Source organism: Solanum dulcamara, chromosome 12, assembly GCF_947179165.1.
Source record: "Solanum dulcamara chromosome 12, daSolDulc1.2, whole genome shotgun sequence".
NCBI classification, from domain to species: domain Eukaryota; kingdom Viridiplantae; phylum Streptophyta; class Magnoliopsida; order Solanales; family Solanaceae; genus Solanum; species Solanum dulcamara.
In genome coordinates, this window is record NC_077248.1 from 64,160,746 (window position 1) to 64,172,581 (window position 11,836).

An 11,836-nucleotide genomic window follows, 5' to 3' on the forward strand; every position below is an offset into this window, starting at 1 on the left:
TTATTTAATTTGACTTGGATTGCCACCTAACTTTGGCACATGACATAATTCTAGTGGCTTATTTAATTTGACTTGGATTGCCACCTAACTTTGACATGTGGCATGATTTTGGGCCTCTAGGATGAGATGATATTGGGCTTAACAAAGTGGAGTCATCTTTATAGCCCAAATCAATGGATTTAGGTTTTTAATTAAATCCACATTTATTGGGCTTAAATAATCGACCCAATTTTATTAATCCAAAATATTTATTTGGACTAATATATCTTGAATTTAATATAAATTGAACCATTCTACAAATTTATATTTAATAAATTGTAAATGATTACAGATATATCAAATTTGAAACACCTTAATCTTTCTCTCCAAATCTCTGCAGGTTTTCCAATTTTAATATCGTGATTCTTTGTTGTTTCCACTCTTAGTTTGTTCTGGATGAAATATCCTTGATGTCTGATCCATAGGCACGCCTCAAACTATGAAAATTTCGATGATTTCCAATCTTTCTGACACTCGTTTGGTTTCTTTTTAGTGAAAAATTAGTAAATGTTATTTTGTCACCCTTACTAATTCATCTGGAACTTGAGAGTTAAGAAAATATGAGTCTATATTATAAGAATTAAATGTTTCCTTCAATCAATCATAATCATGAGCTAAACAAGAGATCAAACGGTATTTAAACAGATCATTATGTCCGCCACAAATTCTAATAAATCCATCACAAAATTATAAAGAACTCATTCGTCACAAATTTGCCTGTTCTTCATTATTTTGTGTTTTTACTCAACGACAAATATATTTACCTTTTGAGTAATATATACATTATATCATATCAAGCTACCTACAAACAGTTTATTATTTTAGCTAGTTCAATATCATTTTTTTGACCTCCTGGGATACCGCAATGCTTATAGTCTTAATGGTGTCAGTGAATTTTACACACAATAATTATGAGTTCATTTCACACCGTCTCATTTTCCCCTTTCTTGATCCTGAATGTATGATGTTGCTGGTTCTCTTTCTCATTATTTGTTCGATTTTTTTAGTATACACAACTCTGTAGGATTTTATGGAAACATTTCCTTAGATTTAAAGAATTAATACAACACTATAGTGTAGCAGAGGTCACTAGAACCCTGCTATGTATGTTCTTGTGAGAAGTCAAAGCAACAAAAGATTTGAATTTCTTAATTCCATTCTAAACTATAATTATACTAATCTTGTGTAGCCAAAGCACAAACAGAAAACAGTTCAGACTTGATTAGGTGGGATGCGCCAGGCCAGAGCTGTAGTGCAAAGCCTAGGCGACGCATGAAGGCCCAAGTAGCAAGCTACTCTGATGGACCTTCCCCCTTAAAAAATTGAGTTAATATCGTGTGGATCAATGATCCACATATCAGATATTAACCTGATAAGAACAGATACTACACTTGATCTTAGCCAAAAGGCCGAGAAAGGTATGCTTCTAATCATGCACGGACCTCCTCTTGTATACTGCTTCTCAACGTTCTACTTCTCATTTTCCATCGATGTGGGACTGACGAACCCTTTCTGCTACGTATTCTTCTCAGAACTAAACATCTACATGTTTGGAGAGTTTTATGTTCATATTTTATAAAATTTAAAAACACAAGAGAGAAAAAAGATGCGAAAGATAAGAATAGGAACTAATGACAATATAAAGCTTAGTGAAATCCCTGTTTTATATAACATGCCATAAAATAAACTATTTGGCCAACTAGTGCAAGTATAAACAAAGATTTGATAGAACAGAAGTTATTTTTAATAGCATTTGCCAACTGAAAGGCTAACACAAATAGGGTTGTTCATGGTTATGGTTAAAAAATCAAACTGAACCGCAATTCACTTCAAATCAAATCAATTAAAAAAATTGATGTTTGGTTTGATTTGGTTAGGTTTGGTTTTAAATTTTGAAAATTGATACTATTTTGGTTTGACTTTGGTTTTACTTAAAAAAACACAAAAATAACCAAATCGAACCGAAAAATTATATATATAAATTTTATAATTATTTATATATTATTCATAAATAAAATATTAATATTTTGTTAAATTTTAATTAACTTAAGTCTTTAACTTTACCATTTTCTCAAACCAACACTTAAATTTTGGTATATAGTTTTTTTGTATCCCTCCTGGATAGTTCCTCAATTTTTGAGCTTGAGTTATTTTTTTGTTATGAAAATTGATCATTTGATCTTTGGTGTATAATGACTTAGTATTGCTTAATTAAATCACTTTGTTCGTGTAATAATATCTCTAATATTGCTTAATTGAATCCATATTAGCTTTTCTGTGGATTATTCAAGTACTAGGTGTTTGTGTCTATCGAGATGCATATACCCTCAACAAACTTATTATTTTCAAACCGAAAAAATTAAAAGAATCGAACCAAACTGATGGTTATCGTTTTGATTTGGTTTGGTTTTAGAAATTTAAAAACCGATTAAATTGATTTGGTTTAGGTTTTAACCAATAATTGATCCAAACCGAACCATGAACACCCTGCCTACAAACAATTTATTGTACAACATAGCCTTCAACATGATTTAGCTAGTTCAATATCATTTTTTTGACCTCCTAGCATACTCTCAACGCTTATAGTATAGAGGTACCAGTGAACACATAATAATTACACAGGAGTACAAATTCTGTTACATAGTTATAATAATTTAGTTTTTAGTCCTTATTGTATAAATTTAGATACTCTTTGTACGTTCAAGAACAAGAAAATATTATACGAAGAAACTTTCCACAGTTCTGGTCTTGCTCTCTAATTTTTGACATTAACCATCAGTTTTATGGAAACATTTCCTGGTTTTAAGGAATTAACAACACTAGTGTAGCAAGAGTCCAGGACCTTGTTATGTGTGTACTTGAGAAGTTACAGCAGCAAAAGCTTATCTATGTGTAACTCAACGTTTGTCACACACTGTCTTTAGCATCTGCCGAGCACATCTAAGCGAAAAACAGATAGAAGTGCATAGCTAAAGGCACTTTTATGTTTAGAGTTTTGACTATGTGAGCTACCCTTGAATTATAGGCCAAAACAGAAAACATTTGAACTTGAATTGGTGGGATGCGCCAGGCCCAAGCAATAGTGCAAGACCAGGGCAACAAGCAAACGCCCAAGTAGCAAGCTACTTTGATGAACCTTTCTCCCTAAAAAATTGAGTTAATATCATGTGGATCAATGAACCACATATCAAATATTGAACTGATAAGAACAGATACTACACTTGATCTTAGCCAAAAGGCCGAGAAAGGTATGCTTTACTTTGCCCACGGACCTCAAGTTTTATACTGCCTCCCAACTCTCTGCTTTTCATTTGTTATCAATGGGGGACGACGAACCCTTAATATAATGCTACCTATGCTTTTATTAGAGTGACAAGACTCCACACTTGAGGAATATTGTAACTTTTGAGTTATAAACACTAAACTAATCATATTGTTGACCATATTAGATATGATTCCAAACTATTAGATTTGATTCTAAAAGATCCAGAAGAATATTCTGGTTTAACTATGCAGAGTCACACCCTTGATATTGTGCAAATCATAGTGCTAGAATCATGCTTATAATTATGGATATTTGTATATAAATATTCCAAACGTGTCAAAAAAATCATACCGATGAAGTGGTAATCATACAGTAACAATTTAACTCTTCCACGTTATGATACAATGTGTGTTTCCTTTCAACTTCTTGCATATAACTATTTAATTTACACATAGTAGAGACTAAAAATCATGTGTTTTGATGATTTTCTATATATTCGTACAACTCTACTCGTGTAGAAAACTCTCAGGATGCGAAATGTAACCAATTAACCATTAGTTTTATGGAAACATTTCTTGGTTTTAAAGAATTAACACAACACTAGTATAGCCAGAGTCCAAGACCTTGCAATGTATGTACTTGTGAGAAGTCACAACAACAATGCTTATATTCTGGTGGTACTAGTAAGTTTTAAACACAACAGGTGTGAATTCAAACCTCACTGGCTCCGTCCATCTTGTCGATTGACACCAAATTGTACCTGAGTTGCATAACATACCAAACACACAACACTAGTATAGCCAAAGGCCAGGACACCACTATGTATGTACTTGAGAAGTCACATTAAGAAAAAAACTTATCTAAGGCTAAAGGTGTGAGAAGAAACAATGAAAGAATACAATCGACAAAAAGTTCAAAACTCAACGAATTCGCTCTCTGAATGTTTGTTCACATTGCTGCGGTAACCACTGATCTTGCAGCCTGTTTCTTCATCTCCGCGGCTTGACCACTACCTCGGAAATACGAGAACACTTGCTGCATATTGTAGATCATGAAAGACGTTAGGTAAGAGCAGAGGCGGTTTTCACCCTACATGCTATGCGTTCAACTAACTTCACTATTTTCTACATAGAACATAGTACTTATATGTGAAAAACCACTTGAATAGGAAAAATAACCTTTTTGCTTTTTCTAACCGTTGATATCTATTTAAGTGTCTACCTATGTACGCATTTAGCCAACATTAAATTTTGGACGTATAATTTCAAAACTACAATGTGTTCAGTACTAAGAACTTTACGTGATGAATCTATCAAAGTTTAAATCCTGAATCGGCCTGTTGGTAAAGAGCGATACTAGAAGAAATGACAAAGGGGCAAATAAACTAAACCTGAATAACACATATGCTGATCACTGATTCAAGAGTAAAGAATCCAGCACCAATGAAGTATAATATCTGCAAGTAAAAGCAAGGTATAATTTAGTCTAACATGGTTAGAGTTACTAAATTTCCGCGATTTGACATTAATCTGAACGCGCAAAGGTTAAGAGCACCTAATGAAAGTTTAGAAAATCCGATATAACCTTACCCCAACTATCGAATTCCACCCTATAAGAGTAATTGCATTCAAGAAACCACTGTTGAACCAAAAAATGTAAAAACGAGTTAGTCATATTATATGAAATTGAAAAAAAAACAAAAAAGTTGGCAAGCTGACCCCGACACTATGGTTTATAGAAAAAAAGACGAGAAAAACACTCAAACTAGCATCGGTTTTACAGCCAAGAAACTCATTGAAAACCAAAAAAAAAAGCAAGAAAAACTTACGTCATGGAATTCTGCCTGAAGACGAATGGAGGTGCCACCGCGGCTAAGACGCAGAATACAACGTGAATCTACAATACATATTGAATTAAACAAAGGCATAATACATAAACAGACATTCAAACTTGGCTTCAAATGACAAGTAAACACTCTAGACACCTCAACTCAGAGTTGTCTTCAATAAGCAACTGTCGAGTGGAAAAAAAGAAATGAAAAAGACGAAGAATGTGTGTTTACCGCATAACAAACGAAAAACCATCCAAAATTCAGCGCGCTATCAGTCCTGCAAACAGAGTGGATATCAGAAAATAGTCTTTAACAGGTCAATGAACACTTCAAATTATAAGCAAACAACAACATAGTACCTCATTGCGCGATAAAGAGGACGATACCACAAAAAGTAGGCTGATGGAACGCCTAACAAGTAGGCAAGAGAGAAAAACCAAGGGCCAAAATCTATAATGATACAAAAAGGATAAGTTAGACAGTTAATTTATACCGATGGGTTAGAGTTGATTTCTCATATGGTCACTCAACTAATAGTTAATAGTTATTATCTCAGAAAGTTACTTTCTTTATTGAAGAAAATTGGAATCGAGAATAACAACAACTTTCTAAGATAATAACTATTAGTTGAGTGACTATTTGAGAAATCAACTCTGAAGGATTGAAAAGATTGTAAGATTTAGTTTAGTAGCAACCTCCTCCTTTGATCCAAACACAGGTGGTTGCCATACAGTTCCATACAGTACAACCCGCCAAACCTGCAATTCACAAAGTCCGAAGTTAAAGATGATTGTCTGATTCAACAATCGAAGAAGCACCAAAGCCCGTACGAAAATCATTCTAACAAAACAATTTCCTAAGACTATAGACACTCTTGATTCAAATATCTTTTTAACATGATATCAAAGCAGACAGAGGTCTTGAGTTCGAGTCTCACCAACCACCTTTTATCCAAAAATAGTTTCACGTGCTTGATTCAATCAAGTCAACACTTGAAGGGGTGTATTGAGAATATCACTGATTAAATCAACGTACCCAACAATGTAGTGAATGCAACATACTGCATCTTTTGAAGATGGATTGGAATTTCATTGGCAATATCATGATGAATGATTGGGAGGAATGGCGGCCAATTACGTTGCTCTAAAACAACACTAGCTGCCAAAAGAAGAAGGGGAGATCAGTAATAAAAGAAATTAAATTTTTCCCGGAATAAAACTTTGATTATTAGTTCAAGAGCGCGCAAAACGTGTTAATGTACAAGGGAGAAAATATACCTCCTGCTAAAGCTTCTTCTCTCCTTCTCACTTCCTATAAGAAACCAAGAAAACAGAGAAGAGTCCATTACAATTGCGTCACAGCTTCAACTTAAGGACGGATTTGTGTCAATATTGGCCATCAGAAATTTGCTAGTCTTAAATAGTTTTGTGATAAAACAATAACTTTGTGACAAATGTTTGTGATGAAATCATCATACACTATGTTGTTTGGACGCTTGATAGATGTTGTCATACCAGTGTCAGATACGTTGTAATTGGATAAGTTATTAGGAGTATGACGGAACGAAAGACCAACGAAAGAAAGAAGAATACACCAGAAAGAAAGAAGAATACACCAAAATGCAAGTGCTTGCCAAACAAGATGAGAAGCTATGAACCCATGCAGGAAAGAGTGATGAGGCTCAGATTTAATTCAAGAATACCCGACATAAAGAATGAAGATAAATAAGTTCAAAGTTGTCGGTGATTAGTTCGACAGACAGATGGGACATTCGCACTGAAGGATATTGCCACTGGTGACTAACCATACAAATAAATTCTATCATTTTAATAATAACTAATAACGATGCAGTCTTTCGGTGTTACGACCTGGTGCTCTCTTGTGAAGAGCCAAAAGCTCTTGACGTAGGGAGGTTCGGTCAAGTCTGTTCACCTCAATTTGCATCCTATTTGAGACTGACCAAAAATTCTTTCACAAAATAATCCATCCTTTTCCGGTTTATTTGTTTTGTAAAGAAAAGTATAGGGCACCAGCCCAGACGCAAAAAAGATAACAAAGGCACCCGAAGCTGCCTTTCTTAACTGGACGAATAGGAGAGTCAGAAGGGCTTGGCTGATGGATTAGTTATAGTTTTTGGACGAAAGAGTGAAAATAAATCGAATCAAAGACTTGTTGCCTGGGAGTTTCAGTTTCAAGCTAGTACTACGACTACTAAGGTGAAAAGACAGGATGTATTTCGACGAAATGCTCGAATACGCTCTTGGGCCGCAGGAAGAGCATCTCTCTGTCTATTCAAAGATCCGAGACTGCTAGTTAAGCTGATCCTCCAAAAATGTAAAACTTTTGAAGAATCCGACACGCACCTGTCATCATTATTAAAGAGTCCGAGCAACACAGCCACATAAAGTGTTATGCAAGCCTACCTGTTCTCTTCTTCTCAGATCAGCCTCTTTAGCTTGTAGTTCCTTCTCTTTCTTCTTCAAATCCTGAATTTTATGCAAGTTAAAAAGGATCATTAAATGCAAGCAAAATATACCAAGTTTAAATTGTCAAATTCTATGTTGCTCCGACTCTTCAACAATGTCCGTGTCGAATCTTCCAAAAGTAGTGTATTTTTGGAGGATCTGACACAAATGCGACAATATTTTTGAAGAGTCTGTGCAACACTCAATTAATGTGTCTCACCTTTTCACTATCAAGAGGAATATCGACTGTCGAACCACGAGCGGAACTTCCATTCTGAACATTTTAGTAAGTAAAATAATGCATAAGCAAGGTATTTATATTAGTATTAGTTGGTTTAAAATAGACAGTTGAACAATTAATATGTAAAAAAGATGTGGAAAGTAAATTAATTAAGCTCAGGGACAATCATGAGGAAGCTATTCAATGAGTTAAAGGAGCGCTTAATAAATGAAAGTCTGATGCACAAAGTATCTCCGATTTCACATAGGACCCAAGCATGGGCCATTAGGGAGCTGTCTTGATGCAAGTATCAGTGATTGATTCTACCACTCGAATTCGTAACTTATAAGTCATACCAAAACAACCAAGGTTCCCCTTTACCTAAAGGAGCTCGCAATCTCAAAAATAAAAATAAAACATTGGCCCACTAGACCAACCGGAAGGTCGCACTAGCTGTCTGTGAGAAATTTGACATTCATATGGAAGGGCTTCTTTTTAGATTAGTTTCTTCTTAAAACATAAAAGGAATGCAGTCATGTAGCGCAGTTTGGTGTTGCCTTTTTTTGGGTGAAAAATGTAACGTTTTGGAATGTTGTCATCCCTATCTACTGTCCTCCTCTAGACATTTTAAATTAAAATTAAAAAGACTTGGTTCCCCCCCCCCCCCCCTTTTGGGGACCGACTAGTCCCAATTCTCGCCGTGTAAGACCCATTAAAAAGCTCTTCTTACCTGGATGTTTTCGATGGTCTGTGCTCAAACCCTAGAGATTTTCAAACAAAAATTCAAACCCAATATTCTCAACATGACAAAAGGCAAACCAACCAACCAAAAAAAAAATAATTTAGCCACCCCCTCCAAATAAAACCACATTTTTTCTCTAAACTAGAAATCAAAACCACAACAATGTATCAAATTCTACAACAACATCAATAACGAACCCAATATAATCCCACAAGTAATGTTTGGCGAGGATGGTGTGTACGCAACCTTACACATATCTGGTGAAGGTAGAGAGATTGTTTCTGATACACCATCGGCTCAAGCAAAATATAACAAACAATAAGTATGTACAACAAATACACAACAATGTATCGATCAAATTATGAGGAAAAATTAAAAAATCAAAGATAAAAAACTATATATGTACCGCGAATGGATTCACGTTAGCTTCTTCTGCAAAAGGATTTTCATTATAACGGCCAGCCATTTTTTTTTTCAATAATCAAAAACTCTATGCTCCCAAAAGCAAACCCAAAAAATGCAACAGAAATATACAAATACATGCAAAAAAAATAAAAATCTGTAGCACTAATTGGGAGAGTGGAAAATGTGCATTGATCACACAATGCAACAATTATTATTGAATTAAATTAAGCATCACTAGTTAATTTTTTTTATTTCTTTGTAATTTTCTGTTATGTATTTTTTGCTTATCATTCATTTGGTCTTTTTTTTTGCCTGTTTTATCGCATAAGAAATTGTTGGAATTTATGTAGGAGAAAAAATGTAAGAAGATATTTGCGGGTGTTCATTGGAAAAACAATTAGTTTTATTAGTTGAGGAGTGTGAGACCTACCTAATACTAAAGTCACTTTTACCTAAATTTTAGGGTGATTCTTTTCAATTATACTTTATACTTATTCTTTTATAAATTACCCGAAATCTTTTCTTTTTGATGGAATCCTGATACATTACGTATTCGATTGATACATCGCATAAAATGATGTATTTGATATCCTGAAGTGATGTATTCGACTGATACATCGCGTACAGTGATTAGGATTGTACAGGGCAAACCGATAGACCGCACCAAACCGACAAATCGAACCAAATCGAAAAAAATCCGACTAGTGATTTGGTTTGGTGTTTGAATAAAAAAACCCGACCATTATAGGGTTGGTTGGTTTTAACTAAAAAAAGTCAAACCAAACCCAAACCGACCCGATTATAGATATACTACTTTTAAATTATGTTATACATAAAAATATTTATTAAAATATAATTTATAAATATTTTTTAAAATTTTTTCATAATTTTGTTTTCTTTCTTACATTTAGATTTGGACTTGAGAAGCTCATCTAAATAATATACAAAAAAAACCATCTTATAAAGTTATATTATAAAGTTAAAACTTCAAACAGTGTTCTGCATCCATCTTATATGTTGATATTTTGTACTAGAATTCTTTTTAAGAAGCACTACTCTGTGCTTTTTATTAGATACTATGAAAAACTCGAAAAATCTAAAAAAATCCAAAAAATCCAAAAAACTCGAGAAACCCGAGAAAAATTGATATCGAAAAACCCAACTTTTATTGGTTTGGTTTGGTTTATAGATTTAATAACCCGACACAAATGGTTTGATTTGGTTTGTAAAAAATCCGAACCAATCCGGTCCATGTACCCCCCTAACAGTGATGTATCAGAGAATAGGAAAGAGTAAAGATTTTTGTAATTTTTTCAAATGGTAGGGAATTTTAGAAAATATTGTAAAATAAGTTATGTGTTTAGGTAAAAAAAAATTTGAAGGATTTTTATTACCCCTTTGGTCTCAATGTCAGTGTCTTAGTTTGACAAGAAAGAGTAAAAAGGTGGGAGGTCCTACGGAAGGATTAAAAAAGTGTCTTAATTTGACTAAACGTGAAGTTTAAGGAATAAAAGTATTTTTGATTGTTGTGATCCTATAATAAAGATGTGTGTAATGTATTAAAATGATTTTTTTTTGGATGTTGTGGTTTTAAACATGTCAAATAAGATATTTGAATTGTGAATTTACTAAATATAGAAGTTTAACTTTGGTTTGTACAAGATATTGTTGCACCATCAGGTAACTTAAAAGATAATTACCATAATTTTTTCAACTAATATTTGCACCTTTTAAAAAAAATTATAATTATAAGTTTAGAAAAACATTAAAGGTAATTTGAATCCTAATTATACTGTAATCCAAATTCCTTCCTAATTTTTACACACTTTCCTTTTCTAGTCCAGGGCTTTCTCTCTTTATTGTCATAGCAGTGTGAAGCACAATGTTGCAATTCTTCTCTTTTCTCTTTTTTATTTCCTCTGTTTTTCTTAAATTATTCCTTTCTTCTTTCATTTTTTTATTTCAAAAAACCTCAATTCATGAGGTTTACATTTATAATGATTATAATATAATGTGTAATCAGGAACATGATTTGAAGGAGATGGAAGCCGAAGGGAATTATTCAAAAAAAAATTGTGTTTTATGAAAAATATATCATTGAAAAAATGAAATTGACACTTCAAAAAACACTTAAATTTCATGAGAAAATACGAACAAATCTTTGATATTTAATTCTGAGAAAGACAGAGGGTGAAGCAGAAAGATGAAAAAGAAAAAAAAAATATTAGTATTTAACTTTTTTACAAAATAAATAAATAAATAATAAAAATTATGTTTTTTTTTTTGTAACTTGTAATAGCAAGTCAATATTATCTGATAATGGTGTAAGAAAATAATATACTGACAGTGCACCAAATTAAATGATAGGCAAATTAAGAACTATAGTTGAAAAGACTACAAGAAGTCAAGAATTCTACTATCGGTTACTAGAATCATTGCAACAAATCACAGTATTTTTGGATTGAATACAAATTAATTTTTTATTCAGGAGAAACAAATCACAGTACTTGTTGAAAATACTTTTCCACAATAAAGGCTAACTTAAGGGATATTAACCCATATAATCCAATAGTTAAAGTTAGTGTGATTCTTCATTTGGAAATTTGGGTTTATCTGAATCTCTTTCAACTTTCATTGGTAGTGGCGATTTCTTCTTGAAAAACACTTACTAAGTTGAGTCTGAGCTATATTAAATTGACTCTGAATATGTATACAAGATCAAAATTACTTTTTATACATATATAAAACATAGATGTTTATCCTTTTAATTTTTTCGTGTGTTTACTTCTTTATATTTAGACTTCCTCAGTGAAATCTTGATTCCTTGTAAAGAAGGGGCAGGAGTTGGAACATATCCTGGAGTAGTGAA

General features: G+C 33.1%; 1 protein-coding gene and 2 non-coding genes across 3 annotated transcripts; all 3 read right to left on the reverse strand.

The window, feature by feature from the left end:
- Positions 1 to 1,265: 1,265 nt before the first annotated feature.
- LOC129877967 (U2 spliceosomal RNA) lies at positions 1,266 to 1,461 on the reverse strand. Its single transcript, XR_008763677.1, has one exon. It is a non-coding gene; the product is annotated as a U2 spliceosomal RNA (small nuclear RNA).
- Positions 1,462 to 3,095: 1,634 nt separating this feature from the next.
- LOC129877969 (U2 spliceosomal RNA) lies at positions 3,096 to 3,291 on the reverse strand. Its single transcript, XR_008763679.1, has one exon. It is a non-coding gene; the product is annotated as a U2 spliceosomal RNA (small nuclear RNA).
- A 961-nt stretch (positions 3,292 to 4,252) lies between these two features.
- Positions 4,253 to 9,028, reverse strand: LOC129877008 (secretory carrier-associated membrane protein 2-like). The gene is made up of 12 exons (XM_055952484.1): positions 8,969 to 9,028; positions 7,821 to 7,874; positions 7,559 to 7,621; positions 6,413 to 6,446; positions 6,171 to 6,293; positions 5,831 to 5,893; positions 5,495 to 5,585; positions 5,367 to 5,412; positions 5,133 to 5,200; positions 4,894 to 4,942; positions 4,695 to 4,760; positions 4,253 to 4,339 (listed from the first exon to the last, which is right to left on the reverse strand). Exons 1-12 carry the CDS (start codon positions 9,026 to 9,028, stop codon positions 4,253 to 4,255), a joined length of 804 nt encoding a protein of 267 aa, XP_055808459.1.
- Positions 9,029 to 11,836: the final 2,808 nt, after the last annotated feature.